The sequence below is a fragment of the Corvus hawaiiensis genome, chromosome Z (assembly GCF_020740725.1).
Source record: "Corvus hawaiiensis isolate bCorHaw1 chromosome Z, bCorHaw1.pri.cur, whole genome shotgun sequence".
Classification (NCBI taxonomy): Eukaryota; Metazoa; Chordata; class Aves; order Passeriformes; family Corvidae; genus Corvus; species Corvus hawaiiensis.
The window spans coordinates 54,158,790-54,178,020 of NC_063255.1; the positions used below are offsets into that span (position 1 = coordinate 54,158,790).

General features: G+C 35.1%; 1 protein-coding gene across 3 annotated transcripts in view; it reads right to left on the reverse strand.

The window, feature by feature from the left end:
• Nucleotides 1-19,231, reverse strand: part of ALDH1A1 (aldehyde dehydrogenase 1 family member A1) — a 47,443-nt gene that overhangs the window by 26,632 nt on the left and 1,580 nt on the right. The window contains exons 2-4 of one of the 3 annotated variants that reach the window (XM_048292838.1): nucleotides 16,562-16,676; nucleotides 4,487-4,560; nucleotides 4,068-4,186 (exon numbers count right to left, since the gene is read on the reverse strand). In XM_048292838.1, the coding sequence (XP_048148795.1) occupies nucleotides 4,068-4,157 (90 nt within the window). In that variant the 5' untranslated portion in view covers nucleotides 4,158-4,186; nucleotides 4,487-4,560; nucleotides 16,562-16,676. Of the gene's footprint in view, nucleotides 1-1,676; nucleotides 1,750-4,067; nucleotides 4,254-4,486; nucleotides 4,561-16,561; nucleotides 16,677-19,231 lie in introns of those variants that run through there. The other 2 variants (XM_048292837.1, XM_048292839.1) reach the window with 2 other exon arrangements.

Here is a 19,231-nt window from a genome sequence, read left to right on the forward strand (position 1 = left end):
TGTTTACACAGTTGATTTAGTCATTCAGATGACCTCAGCAGAGAATGGAGAGACAAGACCTGAGCTTTGGGTTTTTTTCTGCCATCCCAGTGGGTTCTTTTCCTTCAGCTCTGGAGTATTTTGAAAGAACTGTGAATTCATTTTTAAGTATTTGCTAGATGGGAAGTGCCATATTTGTGTCTGTGCTGCACGCGAGAAAAAAGCATTTGACTCTGTACGTCTCTGTCTCAGATGAACAGCATACCTCTGCTCAAAGAAATTTTAGGGTCTTTACTTAGGTGTCATCACCTCATGAAACATAACTTTTTGCTTAATCTTCCTTAGAATAAGGATCTCCTTGTTTGTGGGCTCAATATTATACAGTCTGTACACGGTTTCAGGCTTTAATGCTTCTGCAAAATAACTTAAAAGGCCAGCTTAAAAAGAAAATTTCTGCTGTTGCATTGATCCCATATTCAGCGTCTATCTATAAACTTACTGTTTGCTAGGGACAAATTTTTATATAATTTGCTATTATTGATTTACATTATAATTCATACAGAGATGTAGTCAAGAAACGTAACGAAACTAACTAAAATGTGAACCGTCCCTAACTTAGCCATTAAGGATAGCTTTTTAAATACAGAAGTAAAGGTCTAAGCTGTCTTCTGTTTAGATTTCAGAAACTCTTCCAAACTTACAGTACAAGAAAAAGCAAAGCCTTTTCCCACCTTAAATCTGCCTTAAATCTCTTAACAAAGTTTTTCTTGAAAATACTCTTCAAATGAGCCCAGCTTCCTGTTTCACAGAGATAAAAGTGTTCACCAGATTTGAACCCTTGCTCATTTGACTGCTCTCGAGCTTCTTTGAGTAGACTATGAAGCAGGGAATTACACAAACAACACGTTTTTACAGGCAAGGAACAAGGAAGAGACACCAAGGCTGAGGCTGGACGCGTGCTGGAGGCAGTTCAGCATCACTTGTGTGAGGTGGTGCAGAGTGCTGAATAACTGTTGCACCTCTTCAGACCTGGTTATATAGATTGTGACAGCCATTCAGGTATCCTTGAGTACAGTAATTCACTAAAAATTTACTTGGCAGTAAATTTTACAGATACACTTAAGCCTTAAAATTTTGTGGCCTGAGAGGAGGCTCATTTCAAGTGCTGAAAGTTCTAATTTACTAGTCTCAAAATATGTAATGGAATCTCACTGTGTTCTTTGAGCAATAAAATTAAAATATGTGACATTTCTTAAGGAACTACTAAAGAAGGAAAATGTAAGCTTTAAACAAATACGTCAACATAGATACTGCTGTAAAATCCTTTTCTTTTCTCCCCCTCAGGTTTTTTCTTACAAGAAGTTTATATATGGCTAATATTTCATGTAATTTTTTTTCTCTCCCTTGGACTTATAGGCTATTATTGAGGTAGGAATTACATGCAATAGACTAATTATCTGAAAACGTATGTTTTCTATTAAGTATTTATACAATTTTTTTTATTATTTTTCAGTTACTATGTGTCTACAAAGTGAGTTGATCTTAGAAAGTTTCTGTAGTAGCTTTCTAGCTGATTACCTTTCCCCAGCTGCGCCAATTACATTTTTGTGGTTTTATGCCTCACCTTTGTTTTTGAAGCTAGTCACTGCAACAGTTTAACGCTTAGCTATAATTTTTCTTTACTCAGAGTGTCTTACCCTTCCACATTTTCTGATATTCCACATGCAGCTTAGCAAGAGAATGTTCAGACCTTTTCTCCCCTTCATGTAATTTGGCAACCTAATAATTAACTAATCTGAGTTTCTCTGATTAAAGGAGTACCACAGGGCTTAGTGTATGTGAAAGCCTCATGACAGAAAGCATTTGTGACTCCACATTGTCTAATCATTGTCTAATTCCTCAGCGTTGGCTAAGTAAAATATTTACTAGCACATTTTTAACTAGCTACCAAAACTCACTGGGTTCATGGAAATATCTTTAAAGGAGATTCATAGATGAAACCAATTCAAGATTACTTTATGGTTCAAAATACAAGCCAATTTCAGTGCTTAAAATACATTTGATTTGATAGCTGAAAGTAAAATTTCATGAAGAGTGTTCAGTGTTATACAATATGTAAAAGGCTTACTCTGACATGTAGCTATACCAATCTATAGATCATTTAGTTAAGTGAACTATGTGAAAAGCCACAAATGATCTCACACATAGAAAATAAAATAGAGATAAAATAGAGAGACTGATAAGTAAAGAGAGTCCTTAGAACATCTGCAGATCTTTCTTCAGATCCTTTTGTGATGACTGTTGGTATTATGCAATGGTAGAAAAAGAGAAATTGGAGCTTATGAAGATGAAGGATCTGGCTCTAGGTGCTTTGGACAGAAAGGTTAATACATCAGTAGAAATTAGTGCTTCCCTCATCTTCCAGTGTAACTAGTCACCCACAACCAATGTTCTAGCTTGTATGGGACAGGAGAGGAATGGGATGGGTAAGAACACAAGAATGCAAAGGCTTTACTAAATTGTGGGATGAGTGTTGTGTATGGGGTGACATTTCTATTATCCCAACTCCCTCAGTACACTGCTGGGGCTTTCAGACAATCCTATGTGATATTTGAAGATATGAGTACAGCATTGGAAAAATCAAGCCTCCACAGAGGTGTGCTGGATTTTGCAAACAAGTGCATTGCATTTCTACACAGTTGGAATCATTAAGCAGCTTTCAAGGAAATGGTATCTATTGTCAAGGCAAAAGAAACATTTGCTATGTGACACTCTCCTTCATTGCACACTACAAACTAGGCTTTTCAACGATGCTGGCTCTCTCCCGGTTGCCTTTTTGTACTAACAGAATAGATTTTTGCTAATTAAATATTTTAGAAGGATGGCAATATTTACAGGAATTTGTGTCTTGCATATTCAGTTACATCATTTGGTGTTTTTCTCATATTAGTTGTTTTCCTTTGGAAAACAAAAAAATCAAATAGTAAAATGTTTTGGGCTTTTTTTGAGACAGGAAGAGCAGTGGCAGGCTATCACATGGCAGAACTACATATCTTTCCTGTTAAATATTTACAAAGTAAGATCCTGCATGATTTATTCAAGAAAGACATGTACTGGAACGTGGTTAAGTTTTTCCATTAGAAAAAAAAGATAGAATGGAATTTAAAAGGACTAATTTAGATGAATGCCTGCTTTTGGAAAAGAAACTAAACAGTCATTCTGGAAAATAAAATTTTTTCCCTTGCAATGGTATCAAGAAAGAAAGAAAAGAACAGTAACCAAGAATTTCCAAAGATAAGAGGTCCTTTCTGATCAATAGTTCTACCTGGATGTTTCAGAGGGCAAAGCTTCTGCCAAAGAAGTTCTAGCAGATATCTGTGTGTTATGATATAATATTATGATATAAAACTGGCAAAGAGTCTTTTAAAGCTTGAAACACAAGTCTGGATTCAAGCCTTCTTTATCTGTATATTTTTAACTCTATATAGAAAGAATTTTCTATTTCAAGAAGTTTGAAGTAATATTTCATAGTTAGTTTCATAGTTAGACTCTATCTAGTTTATTAGCAACTTGTTTAGCTAAAAAAAAATTCAAAGCCAGATTCATTTTCTCTAATGTAAATATGTGACAGAATTAATTTTATTTTTAGTTTCATTTTCACACATCCCTTTCTATGTAAGCTTATCTGGCATAATTGTTTGAATCTGATTATAACGCAATGCAATATGCTAACATTTTAATTTGTTGTCACTGTTTTGAAAAATGATATAATAGAAACCTTTCTTTGCTCCATTTATACTTTCTGGTAAACTTATCACTGCTGAAAATTTGTTTCAGGAGAAAAACAACATCCACACCATGTGAAATATAGAACCATTCTATCATGCTTGCACATACAAGTGCTTTAACTTAGGTTAAAAAGATCACTGCAGATCACTTGCTATGTGTAAAATCAGAATTCAGCCAGAATAAACATTTTAAGCACTGGTTTACAGTGGTTTCCACAGTTCATATAAGGTTAAAATGAGCACATCCTACTGTCTGAAGTGAATGCATAAGAAAGATTAAGAAAAGCAAATGTTACTAACCTTGGTGTACTTAATTTTCAGGTCTTTTAATGGTTCTGGCAGTGCTGGCGTAACCAGAGCAGGATTGCTGTCTGACCCGTGCTTCTTCATGTCTTCAGTTGAGAAGTTTGAGGATGTTCCTGAAACACAGGTGAAAAAAGGTATAAAGGGAATACGGTGATTTTTGCCCTGACTGAGCTCTTGGCTTTATTTGTGCTTTTTTATCTGAACCAGCCATGGTATATTTGCATACAGGAATACGATTGGATGAAAGAATTTATTGCAAAGAGAAAATGACACTACTTATTTTTATGACCAAAAGCAACAGCCTTTTCAGGGAGCTGAGACCTCAGTGAAGCACATGCTGCTGAAACAAACTGCTGAGGCAGAGGCTCTGAATTCCTCACTGGGGAACAGAGTTTAAGGCCTCCTCATCTCACCTGTAATATTGCTTTCTCTCAGCAGGCAGGTGTCCAAATTCTAAAGGAAATTCTTCATGTACTTGAAGGCAGGTCTGAAGGTAAAGACAGACTTGTTAGCTCTGAAAACAAACTAAGCCCTTCTTACTAGAAGGTCGATGAGAATAATTACCAGAGCTAGAAACCATGCATTAAAAAACAAGCCACCTTAGGTTACATTTTAATATGTCCACAGTACATTAGAAGTACTGTAATTAATGTCTGTTTTGCACATCAAAGAGAAACAGGTGATACAAAATCCTTTGTGGGTTTTTCAAGAAATGTGAAGGTAGGAGAAAATTGATCAATCCAGAAAAAAAAATCTCTGGGTAGAACTAAGAAAAAGCTTGTTGTTTTTTTCTTCTAGATAGCACCACAAATTTAAGGACAAAGTTTTTACCACAGTGTCCTTTGGAATATCTGAGTCCAAAACAAATTGTTCAATAGACAAGGGTTTTCTACTCTGGGTAGAACCCACTTTCCTGTTTTGATTATTCAATGAAAAATATATATCTTGCACAGGCAAATAATTTTTTTTTTTATTTTTTATAAGATACAAGAAACTCCTTTCTTCATGAAGTCCTACCTTTTCTGATTAGTGGTATCACAGAACTTGTTTTTATATGTTAGGCTTCTGAAAAATGCACACTGGATCCATGCCATAGAAATAGAAAGAAATTATCTTATTGCTTTCATTAAGACAACATAAGTTCTTGGAGAACTCACTGCTCACAGTTAATTAATTAATATGAGGTATCATCTAAATCATCTGTCAATGTAGGACCTTTAACTGACAGATGAGGCAGGACATATCATGAGCTTAATCTTACCATGCATTAATTCTATTTCACATGCTTTCTGAATTAAAGTGCATGCCATAATTATTATTAATGATTTTTGTGTTTGGACATATGGTTTGAGCAAGAGTTTCTGAAATTTAGAAAAGTTCAAGTTATTTCTGTGTAACAGAGAATTCTATTCTCAAAATAGTCGTCTCTCAGTGAGATGTAAAGAGCTGTGTGGACTGAAACAAGTTTCAGCCATTCAACTTGTCCTGTGAATGAAGGGAACCCATTTCCATTGTTAAAAACACTGTGATATTGAAGGATACCTGCTCACTTACGTACTTTTGGATGCATCTGTCAGCTTTTCTGCCTTAGCTGCCAGAGGTCTGGCTGAAGACATATGAACATAGAACAGTACATTTGAAAGTTTTTTGAGCATTTTCAGACTTTAACATTTTGGGTTACAGTATTTGCCTGTAAGGAATGTCTTTGAATCTCTCGTCTCATGCAAAACCCAGAATGTCTAAATAGGGTTTGTTCATTTTTATTTGGAATATAAATTTTTTAACTATCTTTGTGTAGCAATCTTTTTTCTGTTTTTTTTTTCCATGTAATTTTCTGATTTAGACACTAAAGTCTACTCTAATAAACTTCTTGCCACTAATTTCTCCATTAACAACAAACAGTTTGTCTCTAGTCAACTTACCTGCCAATTGCTCAGATTTGCAAAATGGAGATCAGTGGATTTCTCTGGTTTCAAGTAGAGCAAAAGATCTTTCTCGCAGTTGAGAGTGTTCTAAATGCATTCTCATATTTAGTTACCATTACATTCCCAATTTTTAAAAAAACGATTTAATCTAGAAGTTCATTGTTATAGTTTCTTATGAAAATGTTAGCATTTATCTTCTTTTCCTGTCTATAAAGGACAGCCTGAAATCTGTGCAGGTAAGCTTTAAAGATGCTGCCCTGGATGAAAAGTTTCAACTTTTCCAAACATGCTGGTAATCACTGCTTTGTTCTCCGCACCATTTCTTCATTTAAGACAAACTCTTTTCTCTTTCTGTTTCCCTCTTTCACTCCTGGGTTTCATGAATCACTTTCACTTTTCTATTTATTTTCAGCCTAGGAATGCTTTTAGCCTAGTGCAGAAATTACTTAATTTTCCTCATATGCCATGTTCCTGTTTATTGTACCTTTCTGCTATTTTCATTCTAGGACATTTTCCCTATCCTGAGTGACATCCTTTCACATTTCACCTAAATAATGATGAGCAATTCAAGAACTATAACTATTTATAGGATTGTATTATTATTTCAAGTAGTGAATTATACAGCACTTGGATATTACAGCTATTGAAGATTACATAGTTTTGTTGTTAATGTTTTCTTGGGAATGTTGTATTCTATCTAATTTTTTCCTTTCTTTTGGACAATAATTTAATTCTTACTTGTTATCTTTTCACTACTAAAGGAAGGAAACCCAGTTACTCCACACCCTGGCGAACTATGTGACGTATTTTCTGACTTCATGATAGTGCTTTCTATACTCCAAAGCATAACATTTATTCCAGTTCAAAACTACTGAGTTCCCTGTTTAATACAAGTTCAGGGAGGAACAAGAGTAGAGGTCTACTGTGCAAGTTGTGTTTAAGCTGTTATATGCCTTACTGAATGGCACTGGCAGTGGTAAAACACAAGAGCAATGGCTGCATGAACTTTAGGTCTGACTCATGCCACCCTGCGTCAGGAAGCTACGTAAAAGCTTTATGTTAGAAAAAAGTTGCAAATAGTTTGTCTATGTGTCTCTTCTCAAAGATTTAAAAAAAGATAATTAATAACCAAACACAGCATACCGTATTACAAGTCCTCCTCGCATGTGACCATACAGTGGGATATCAACAATGTTGTAACATTCTTGTTGAGTTCATTGTAGTCTAGGTAGGCAAACTACTGGGCCTATACTGAGGTTTGTTGCAGCCCCATATTCATTATATAAGATGTAATTCAAGAACCAGAAATGTACAGATGAAGGCAGAGTTTCTATTTGAGCTAGCTGTCAATCCAACTGATGAAACCAGTGTGTCAGAAGAACAAGCCAGATGTGATCTGTGACTGGATTCTTGTCCCTAAACACAGTGTTAGTACCATCTGTAATGCCCTGGGCTTTCCTAGCTGCCCTGAGATATAGGTCCAGGAGCAACTTTTCAGTCTCCTTGGCATTTTTATGTTAGTGTATGCTGAGTTAATACTGTCTGAAAGCCATTATTTTGTTCTATGCCCTTCAAGCACTAAATAGAGAAATATTTACTTTGTACTGTAGAAGAAGATTATTCTGGGAATTTCGTTTATCCAGAAATTACTTTGATTTTTCTAAAGGCCATAAACTGTTGGGATTTTACACCTCAAACATAGGCACAAGCTTTTCTTTTTTCTAAACAGTTTTTTTTTCATTTTCCTTTCTTTTTCCTTTTTTTTTTAACGAATGCCAAACTACTTTCCAAGTTCCCACAGTCCAGGTGACTCTATTCTCCAACAGGGGACAGTTGACTTAATATTTTTATAAAGCTGAAGTTGTAATCATAGCAGTAAGAAAATCTGGTCCTTAGGTTTCTAGGGAAAAAATCCCTTGGCCTTCATACATTTGATCATTAAAGAAATCTAATACTTATTTTGTTGTAGAGATGCTCAAAGCTACATAGATCAGATAAGACTGCATTTCTTTAGCTTGAACCACCTCTAATGTTGGATAATGCAAGAATTTTTTTGCTGGTAGACAGTAGATGTTCTCTGCCTTTAGGTTTTGTCACCTACAGCTCTGGAAACATTTCATATTGAATATCTCTCTCACCTGATGATCAATCAGAATTACACCTTCCACAACTATTATCCCCTGTAAAAGGGGACATAACTACCTAAGTAACCTCTACAAAGTTGCTATAATTTAAAACATTGAAGGTAAATAATCTTCCATGGGGACTAATACCATACTGTCCAAAGTTCTCTGGGGTAGGAGCTGCACAAGATACACTGCTGCACTCCACCGTTTGGTAGCTGTATTTTAGCATCTGTGCTGAATTTAGACTGAGTCTTGAATGCTGAAGTACATGCCTACACTTTATAAAACCTCACAATTAAAAAAAACCCTGGACAATATCTGTTAGACAATATCACTGTTAACTAAAAATCCTGATTAACTGAAACATGTCTTCCAAATCAGAATATACAGGGAGTTCAGAAAGGGAATTATTCAATGATTTGAGCAGATCCCCCATTAGTACTGATAGAAATGAGCATTAAGTAAAGAGTGAAAGATCTAAGGGTGAAAACAACCAATATATGGTTTAAAAGTGGAAATCACTGAGATTTGAGAAACCACTGGATTCTTGTTCTGAAATTCTTTATGCTCTTTAGTGATCTTCCTTATGATATCGTATTAGTGACAGTAGAACAGAAACAGTGGTCATTTTTTAGTGTGATGTGGAAAGGCAGACACATCAGAAATGAAGCAGAACTGGTGTGAAATTCACGCTTTTTTTCCCATCTAAATTGAGATCTCAAATTTGGGTGGGATGTGCAAGTTCTCATAACTTTAATTGCAAAGCACTGAAGTCAAAATGACAACATTTTCAAGGCTACAGAGCAAATTCCTTTGGCTTTTGCAGCACGCTGACTATCCTGCATTTCTGAAAATCCAAGTGTTCCTTTAATATAATTACCAGTATCTCTGAGCACAACTAGCAGTTCTTCAGTCATTATGAAATTTCTGTGCGATATATACTCATGGAGTGAGGCAGTAGAGAGATGCATATCTGAGTTTGAAATTTGAACTCTGTTAGTGAAAAGTCTTTCCGTTTTGCAACATGGACAATAACTGTGTACAAAGAAATTTCTTGGAATTCTCTTCACTCATGAGAAGCAATAGGATTCAAGGAAACGACAGGAAGCTGAGTCAGGGGAGGTTTACATTGGATATCAGGAAATGGTTTTTCACCCTGAGGGTGGCTGGACACTGGAACAGACTCCCCAGGGAAGTGGTCACAGCACCAAGCCTGACAGAGTTCAAGAATCATTTGGACAATGCTCTTAGGCTTATGGTGTTGCTCTTGGGGTGTCCTGTGCAGGGCCAGGAGTTGGACTCAATGATCCTTATGGGCCCCTTCCAACTCAGTGGAATCCCTTCTGTGCTTCCATGATTCTGTGACTTTCATCTCACAATGACATTTCAAAAGTACAAGAATAAATTGTACCAGTGGGTAGGTTTAGGCTGCTGCATTTCATCATGCATGTTGGAGGGAAGGAATGCCATTCTGAGGGACTTGGTCAGGCTTACCTGTGAGAACCTCACAAACTTCAAGAGTTCTGCATGTGGATTGGGGCACAAAAAAAAAAAAAAAAAAAAAGCACAAAAACTGTTGGCAAAGAGTAGATTGAGAGCAGCCCTAAGGAGAAGGACTTGGGTGTGTTGGTGGATGAGAGAATCAACAGTTTTGACAATTTGCACTGGCAGCTCAGAAGGTTAACTGTATCTTGGGCTGCATAATTAGAAATGAGGTCATCAGGTCAAGGGAGGTGTTTCTGTCCCTCTACTCTGCACTCATGACACCCCGCCTGAAGCATTGCATTCAGCTCTGGGGCTCCCAGCATAAGAAGGACATGGACCTGTTGGAACAAGTCCACGCAGATGCTCAGAGGTCTGGAGCAGCTCCTGTCTGGAAACAGGCTGAGAGAGTTGGGGCTGTTCTGCTTGAAGAAAAGGGTCTGGGTAGACCTTACAGCAGCCGTCAGAAGGGGGAGCCTGGCACAAGAAAGACGGAAGAGTGAATTTTTATGAGGACACGTAGTGACAAGAGGTAATGGGTCGAACTGAAAACGGGCAGGTAGAGATTAGATATTAGGAAGAAATTCTTTACTGTGATGGTGGTGAGGCACTGGAACAGGTTGCCCACATAAGATGTGGCTGCCTCCTCCCTGGAAGTGTTCAAGGCTGGATGAGGCTCTGAGCAACCTGGTCTCGTGGAAAGTGTCCCGGCCCATGGCAGGGGCTTAGAATTAGATGATACTTAAGGTCCCTTCCAACCCAAATAATTCTATCATTCTATGATGCTAAATGCATTTTAGAATTATTTATTTTCTTCTGCTAGTTGGACATCTGCTCATTGTAGTCTATTTTTTTTTGTAGCATGCATCATAATATATATTGATTTTTGGGAGCAGATGTTTTATTTTTGTATATAGGACAATTGACACATAAAATAATGACTAAAATATGATCATAAAATCACCAAAATAAAAAAAAAGGAACCGTATATATTATGGGACAATGAGAGAATGAGTAGTGGTTCAGGAATTATTACACCATTTTAAAAAACATTTATCGATAGAACACATTTCAGTTACAGGAAGTAATATTCTTCATAATATAAATTAGAAGGCTATCTATGTCATCATTGCAGCATTCCTTAATAGTTGTAGGACTATTTGGTAGAGTGTAGTATATTTTCCTTCCTTAAATTGAAATGAATTGTAATTGTTTTGTTTCTTGTCTTTAGTTTATCATAAAAAAAATCATACAAAAGTAAAAGGTGTAACAGTCTTGTGAAAAAGACAATCAAGCAAAACACAAATAAAAAGAACTCAGTATATTCTGATGCCACAAAAATATATCTATATTTCTAGAGAAAGAAGGAAATTCTCACAAAACTGGGATAAACCTGGAAAAAACCATAACTGGCTTGTAAAAGTCTGTCTTAACATTTGCCCTAAAACATGGAATATAATCAATCCTATTTTACTCATATCAATAGAATTTTTTGTACTCTCCTAATTCCTGATTATTATTCAATCCTGACATCAAATATTTTCCATCAGGTCTTGGAAAGAGTCAATTAATAAGTTATCATATGACAAAAGTATAGGTTTTTCAATTAGGCTTAATTAGTTTTCTTGTCCACAGGACAATAGTTAATAAATAAATATCAATTGCTTTTCTAATTTTATGATAAAAGTTAGTCAACTTTTATATTTCTTTTGCAATGCTGGACAGATTATCTGGGCTGAGAAAATGAGAACGCTTAATAGAACAGTATTATCACAACAATACATTAGTTAATAAACAAGTGCAGTTTTATTATAGACTACAATTCCAGTCTTGGCAGCATAGAATGACTTATATTTAGAGTATCTTTTTGTGATACAAAAAATGTTATTCTTGTTTTTCCTGTTAAAAATTAAACTAATTTTTTAAACCATTTTTTGGTACACAGTTCAAATGAGGGAGCAAGTAATAAGTAGTGCATAGTTTGAAGGCTTCTCAAATAATTGATAACGAATAAGGAGAAAGATTTTATGACACAGGTCACAGTAAAAGCTCTTATCAGTGAACTTCATGAATAATTTGATGCAAATCAATAGAGTGCAAAGGCAAAACTGGTCAGGGTTAGATCAGAATCAGACCCAACACTAGTTATTAACCTACATTGTTAGCAACAATTACTGCCAAGTAATTTTCAGCATTTCCTCCATGAACCTTTGTTTCAAAGCCAAGTTTTAGACAGCCTCAACTGATTTTACATAATTGCTATGTGTGCTTTTTAAGCCTCTGTGTAGTAATTGTGTTCTTCAGCTATGAAAGACTCACACGTGAAAATAACCTTCTTTCTAATTTTAAAGTTTTGAAGAACATCTAAAAGAAGTTTCTGTACAGCTAAAATGAAAAAATGTCAGAGGTATATTTAACATCTACCTCTTTCTTTGATATTTAGAAACAATTCTCTGAATGAATAGTCCTTATTTTCTTTTAATCAGTTCTAATTATCTTCATGTTATCTTATATTAATTATCAACATCTTCATAACTACAGTGGTTTTGAAAGGTATATTTTTGTGTGTTTTGATATAGAGTGTATTGGGTCCTGAATTCTCTGCAGTGAAAAAAATCCAAATCTCTTTACTAGAGTTGAGTGCCTTTTCCATATATCATAGTAGTTAGCCGCTAGAACAGGATTTGAAACTTGCAATTAATAGAACGCATCAAAAGGATGTCTACTGAAGTTGCAACTGAACTGATGTAAAACTTTTATGAAGTCCATGATTATTCATTTTTGTCATCCTGTCCCCCCACTCCCCACTCTAACTTGCTATTTCTTATTTATACTGTTATTTCCAGGAAGTTCCTACAGAGCTGGCTAGAAACCATGCATCAGGTAAATAATCTTGAGGTCAAAACTCCTCTTTATAACACTTGAAGTGTAATGAGAAATGCTAAGAAAGAACCGTATTTGCAGTAGGAAAGTGACTTATTAGGAATAAAAAAACTTGGCACAAGTTTTAATTAATCACACAGCATTTCCAGATTGACTGTGACACTCAAGTACTTTCCTTGTATTGTAATCTCAATGAAGGATTTCAATGGATTTCCAACTCCTCTGTTTCCCAAATTTTTAGTTTAACTTAAACAAACAAACAAATTATATGAAGCAAGACCTGCCTTTGTTTGCAAATTTCAGGGAGGTTTCTGTGGATGCTGTCAGAGATTGCTGTTTGTAATGAAAAGTGAACTTTAACCAGATTGTAAATCTGTGCATCTCTGGTCTGGAGGGCTATGACTCAGAACTCAAATTCCAATTAGAATAAAACTTCAGCAGCACATTATGAAGAGTCTTTGTTTTTCAGTTGATAGAATCTACTCTCTTTTAAAGATAATTAGTAAGATTAATGTTATTCCCTGTTCTGTGGTTAAAATCTTAATTTCAAGTTTAGATGTAGTGAGTTGGCCACATTAGCTTGTAATTTGTTATTCCCATTTTTCTCTACTTTGTCATGGTTACAGAATCACAGAATCACAGGATCTGCTTGGTTGGAAAAGATCTTTGAGATCATCAAGCCCAACCTGTGACCTAACAACACCTTTTCAACCAGACCAAGGCCCCATCCAGGCTTTTCTCAAACACCTCTGGGGACAGTGATTCCACCACCTCCCTGGGCAGCCCATTCCAATGCCCGATTGTCCTTTCTGTGAAGAACTTCCTGATGTCCAAATGGTTATAATCCAGTTGTCATGTGTTTGTTGGTAGAAATATTGTACTACTGTGTGTATGGTACTCATTAGCATCACTGGTGAATGAGAACTAACAGCTTAAAGCAGTTGACTAGGACTTTTAAAAAGATGATGTGATCAGTCTAGCATCCACTGAACGTTGTCAAGAGCTTTCCCATTGTCTTGCGAATCTTCAGAAGGAGTAATTTTAAATCCTGGTAGTCATCTAATTAAATAATTGCATTTAAACAGGAATAGGAGTTGTGACAAATTTGAAATATATTAGTAGTTTCTGTAAGATCCCTTGAACGCATTTCAGAATCATATTTCACATTTCATATCATCCAACAGATAATAACAATCTAGTATAGGAAACGAGGTTAATAACATGCACTTTGGGAACTAATCTTCTGCTTTGCTACAGAAACATGTTAGCCACCAGAATTACAAATGTAAACCCAGCAACACAAAATCTCAGAAGGAGCCATACTTACAGCGAAAACCATAACCCTGTATGTGGTGTGTGGCATTATTCACTTTTCATCTAAAATTAAAAGTATGTTTTAGGGATGTGCTACCTGTGTATGTATTTGGTTTTTATTGCAGATATAGATAGAACCAGATTTACTTTTTGAGACTGATTCAATAAATATATTTCATTTCTCTTCTAAAAAGAAAATTAGAAAAGAAGGAAAATTCTTGCTCAAAGGAGAAAGAATCTTTGAAATGGGAACACTGCAGCCCAATAAAATGTTACAGTACTTAACAGATTTACTGTAATTCTGAGGAAAAAAAATGCCTGCAAATAATTTTTGATTGTTACAGAATTTCTGAGAAAACAGGAGTAACTTTTTTTTTTGTCCAAGAAGTGTGGGGTGTGTTCTGCTTCTCTTCCCGTAAACACATTAAACCTTATAGTCTCAGAGTACTTTTCCTCTTTAAGTTAATGTTCGGATCATCTGTGGATACAGCCCTGGTAATCCAGGTAATTAAGAATGTAAGTAAACCTCTTTTTAAAATTCTTTTTGTGTAACATCATCTGCTGCTGAAGTGTCCTAAGAAAAGACTCAAGTTCAGACCTTTAAAGCAAATCTCTAAGGAGCTACATATATTTTTAAAAAACTAAATTAAATTATATCTATTTTGATTTAACTGCACCAATTACAAGGCAGTAGAATAATTTAAAACCTCCTTGTTTCTTTTAATTTGTATAGGAAAAAACTATGAGAGCTGAGAACATCAAGGTTTCCCATTTCTGAGAAAAATAAGTATGTTGATAACATTTTAGTGCATTTTTTGACATGTTGCTGAAGCGTGCCAAATATATACTATCTGGCATATTGCCAGGTAGTGAGAATGCTAGGTGTTATGCAGAATAATTCTACTAACTACTGAAAAAGTTCTTTGAATAATACATTGCCTGGATGATAGCTGTATTCTGAGGTGATAATGCTAGGAATAAACTGAAATTTACTTGATGATCAGCACATTATGCTGGAGAAATCAGATGCAAAAATAAATCAAAGGCAGGAGACATTGGTCAAAAGAAGAGTTACTGTTTATTCCTTATAATTTTTAAATGAAAAACAAGTGGCATATAGCTAAAGTCATACCTCTGGCTTGAAAAATTAAGCTATTACTTCTCTTTCTTATTTGGTTAGTTTGCCAGACTCCACTGACACAGAAGTTTTGCAGTCAGTGCAAGACAGTATTTAATCTTTCATAATCAACATAAATTCACAATTGTTTTGCTCAGGATAAGGTTTACATAAAACTACTCCTTTACTATCATTGTCAAGAAAGATTTAAAATTTCATCTTAAAACTAAGTAAAATTCTGGTGTTTTCTCAAAATGACCCCTGAAATTTTGTATTAATTTTGCGTAGGCAAGTATGAAAACTTTTACCAAACCAGAAGGTAAAAAAAGGAGAGATTGAAGGGAGAAGCAGCAGAGGAAGTAGAGATTGCCAAGCTACATACAGGCTAAAACCTAGAACACTAATGAATAAATAAACTTTTGATGAGATGAAGATTTAGCTACTGCGGGCTAGGATATGAATTAGAAAAAAGAGAATTGTATATATTGATCTAGCTAAACAAGCTGAGTGAATGTAAGCAAACTTATTAGGAAAGGTCTCAATAGGAAACTGGTTTTGTAGTTCGGACTCTTGAGTATTTTCCCATTCTAGCTTAATGATGGCTAAATCCTCGTTTTGCCACCTCAGTGAGAGCAAAAGCACAGAAATTATGTTTGTTTGCAGTGGATAAACATCCATACCTCTGCGATGTGCCTTTTGAAGAGAAAGGTTCCCAAAGCAATTCTACAATTTTTCAACTGCTGGAAGTTGGAGCTCAAACTGCAGTTCCACTTTTCTGTGCAGAGACAGGGTTTTTTTCTGGGCAGAGTACATTTTCTTCCATTGCACTCTAGTCACTTAATCACAGTAGCTGGGGGCATACAGGGGCACTCAGTCTCTTTTCTAACACTGAAAATTCTCAGTTTTTCATTCACCGTTCCTTGACAAGTCTGCTTTCCCTATGTCTTGTTTAAAATCATTGCAGTACACTAGAAGTGTTAAGTGGTAAAGCTGACAGCTAGATACACAGCACACTAGAATATGTTCTTCTCTCACAAGTAACTGTTGCACTGATGAAATGGCAGTATCAGTTTGGAGTCTACTGTCTATAAATCCTTACAATTTCTTGTCTATTTTTCCCAAGATTAACTTTCCTTTTATATTCTTTCATCAATAATAACCCTTTCAGCAAAATCCACATAGCTAAATTCTTGTGAGAAATAAAATTTAAAAAAAGAATTAAAATGTACTTGCAATAATTATGTAGTACCTGTGTGATACCTGTGTAATATTTTCCAGCATTGTAAGTTCTTAGAAACTCAAACCTCTCTAAACATTCCTTTGCAAATTATCCTTCATTGCCAAGGGCACTTAATGATGGAAAATAATACTGTCATATTTCTGCTACAAGAGAGGAAAATTTCTACTCAGTAGTTTTTCTCAAAACGCTAGTCAGGAGTGTTCTGAGAAAAACTGCAGAATGGCTGTTCAATGAGGAGAAATTATGTGACGTTCAAGTGCTGTAATTTTCAATGGAGAGGAAGAAAAATTTTAAAATGAGAACAAGTTTATCTAGCTAGAAAAGTCAAGTAAGTTCATATAAAGTCAAATATTAAATTGTCACAGGATGGAAGTAAATTTATCAATATTTTTAGTACTCACAGTTCAGAAATGTTCAGTGCTTGAGGAATTGCATTTTCAGTTCACTTAATGTAATCACAACTATTTAATCATAGGCAGCAGTTTTTGGATGGAAGGACAACCAGTTTAAGAAGTTCTGAAAGACAAAATGCAAAAGTTGCTTTGTCAATATTTTTCTCATTATTTATTTTCCCATTTCTTTTCTTTGTGATAGCATGTAAAGCAAAACAATATGAACATTTTATTCTATTGGACTATAAAGTCTTGTTTTAGCGTAGCTACAGTGGTACAAATAAAGCATTTCAGTACAAGCCAACATCTGATCCACTAAAAGTTTTTTATGAGGGTAGAGAAATAGCTATCTTCCCATGCTACCTCTGTGGCAACTGCAAAAGTGAATAAGGGTGAAGTTTCAATAAGGCATTTCAAGTCCATCCCCTTTTGTCCTACCCAATCCCTAACTCTATCATGAATGGAAGTATAGAATTAGTTAAATAATATACACTGACAACATATTCTGAAGGCTATGTACTTTTGTACAATATTCCATAGTTCAGTTTATACAAATACCACAAGTTATAGTTCTTAAAATTAGTCATAGCAATTTCTTTCAGAAAAAGTTTTAAAATTTCAAACACACAAGAATGTCATAACTTCACAAATACCTCCAAATAAAAGTTCTCCGAGTTATTTTTCGTTTTTCCCCAGACCTGACCACAAAATAAGAAAAGCTGCTTCCTTTGCACTAAAAACAGATTACTTCTCAGGGCTCTAAATGGTCTTTACTAATTTTGGAATAAATATTAATGCTAATGGAAGTTAAAAAACAAATTCATTGACGCAAATTAAGGCTTAAGCAATACACGAGCAACCAAGAAAAGATACTAACCTGAGTATTAAGACAGTTTTTCAAATAGGTTTGTGCCTGTAGCTGTACCACCAATATGGATAATTCAGCATGGCTATTAATGATAGAAAGTACTTTGCCTGATGGTGAGCATTTGCAGAAGCCTGGAGTCTGTGTAATGTCATGCAGTGAATTAAAAAGGAGGTGTTTGTAAAAAGGATGGTCAGGGTTCAAAAACAGAAAGGATATTTGGGTGGTTAACTCCATTACAGTAAGAATATGCCTACTTTTGTCCTAATAATACCAGTTATCTCTCTCCATGATTAAAATAGAAAAGCATTCAAATATCTCTTGATGAAAGATGAAAGGAGTTTCTGTATAGATTTTTATGCTGCTATAAGAAGATGCAAAAATTTCTGTATACATCAAGCTTTACTCACTATCTAAATCTTTTTCCAGCACCACTATTAACAGATTAAGGTTTATTAATCATCAAATTTTCCTACTGAACCTCTGGCTTCTGAGGAAATTAGCAATCCAATTAATATTCTGCATGTTCCTGTGCACAAGATGATTCTGGTTGATCACAGTTAGTATTTTTCTATATGTAACCTAAACAAATTCTTTGAGTTCACAAATTCTACTGCTACAGGTCAAACATTACGTGCTTCATTGCCTTTACGCTTTCATTACCTCTTTTCTGTTTTCTTGGATATTTTTTTTTAGCTAGCAGTATTTGCTTTTATGTACTTTTTAGCAATTTGTCTAAACATATAAGCAATGAATTTTTAAATAATTCTTAGTCTGAGTTTTAATTCTGAGGTGAATTTAAGTACTATATCAATTCCAAAAAGACCATTGTTTCAAGTGTCAAAGTGCCACTGTTTCATCCTACAAGTATATTTGTAGATTCTGTGAATCTATCTCTATATGTCTCAAGAGTAAGTCAAAATCAACTGCAATGCAAGCATAAGCATTAGTAGCACATGATAAACTATCCTCGTGCCAAACTGATTTAGAACAGTTTTTAGTATCAAAATTGTTAATCCACTAGAAGCAGTGTCTCTTAAAGGATAATTTGTAAAACGATTGGCTTTAAGGTTTTGTAATATCTTAGGTTAGACAACCACATGTATGAACTGCCATGTGCCACTAACACCTACAGGACACAGACACCTTTGCATTACCTGTGCACTTTAAAAGTTGTATTTCTCTTGGTTCTGTAGCTGTTTATTATCTTATCCTGCATTCTGAAGCTTTCACAAAGTGTCATACTGAGTGTGTCTCAAACTGAGCTTGCTGTCAAAACTGTGTCTGAACTCAACTTCAGAGACAGAAGTGAATTGAGAACACTTGGGACCGTAGATTCTGCTTTGCATTACATAACAATCTTCTAGTCATTTCTCTCAACTTGTTAACAATATTTCCTTGGTTTATTACGTACTAAAATGTAAACTTCTTAGACCACAGCCACTATCTTTCTCCTTCTCTTGCCATACCGTTTATATGTTGATAGAAGTCAGGGATTTTATGTGCATTGCACAGAAAATTGTGCAGTTTTAGGCATGGAAGAATTTCAGGAGCTGGCATATCAATTTGACATTTGGAAAGCTACAAGACATTATAGAAACCATGGTTCTAATCTGGGCATGTGAAGGGATAAATATCTTTACTCTTGAAGAATCAACAGTATGTTTACTATATATGTGATAAAGTATAAATTATTTCCTGCCTTTCTAAAAGTTTTTACTTTCTAGACACCTTTTCGATAGATTTTATATTAATTTAGTTTTACTATTTTCCCCATATGTTTTAATTTCTGACTAAATGAGGGATTTATACGA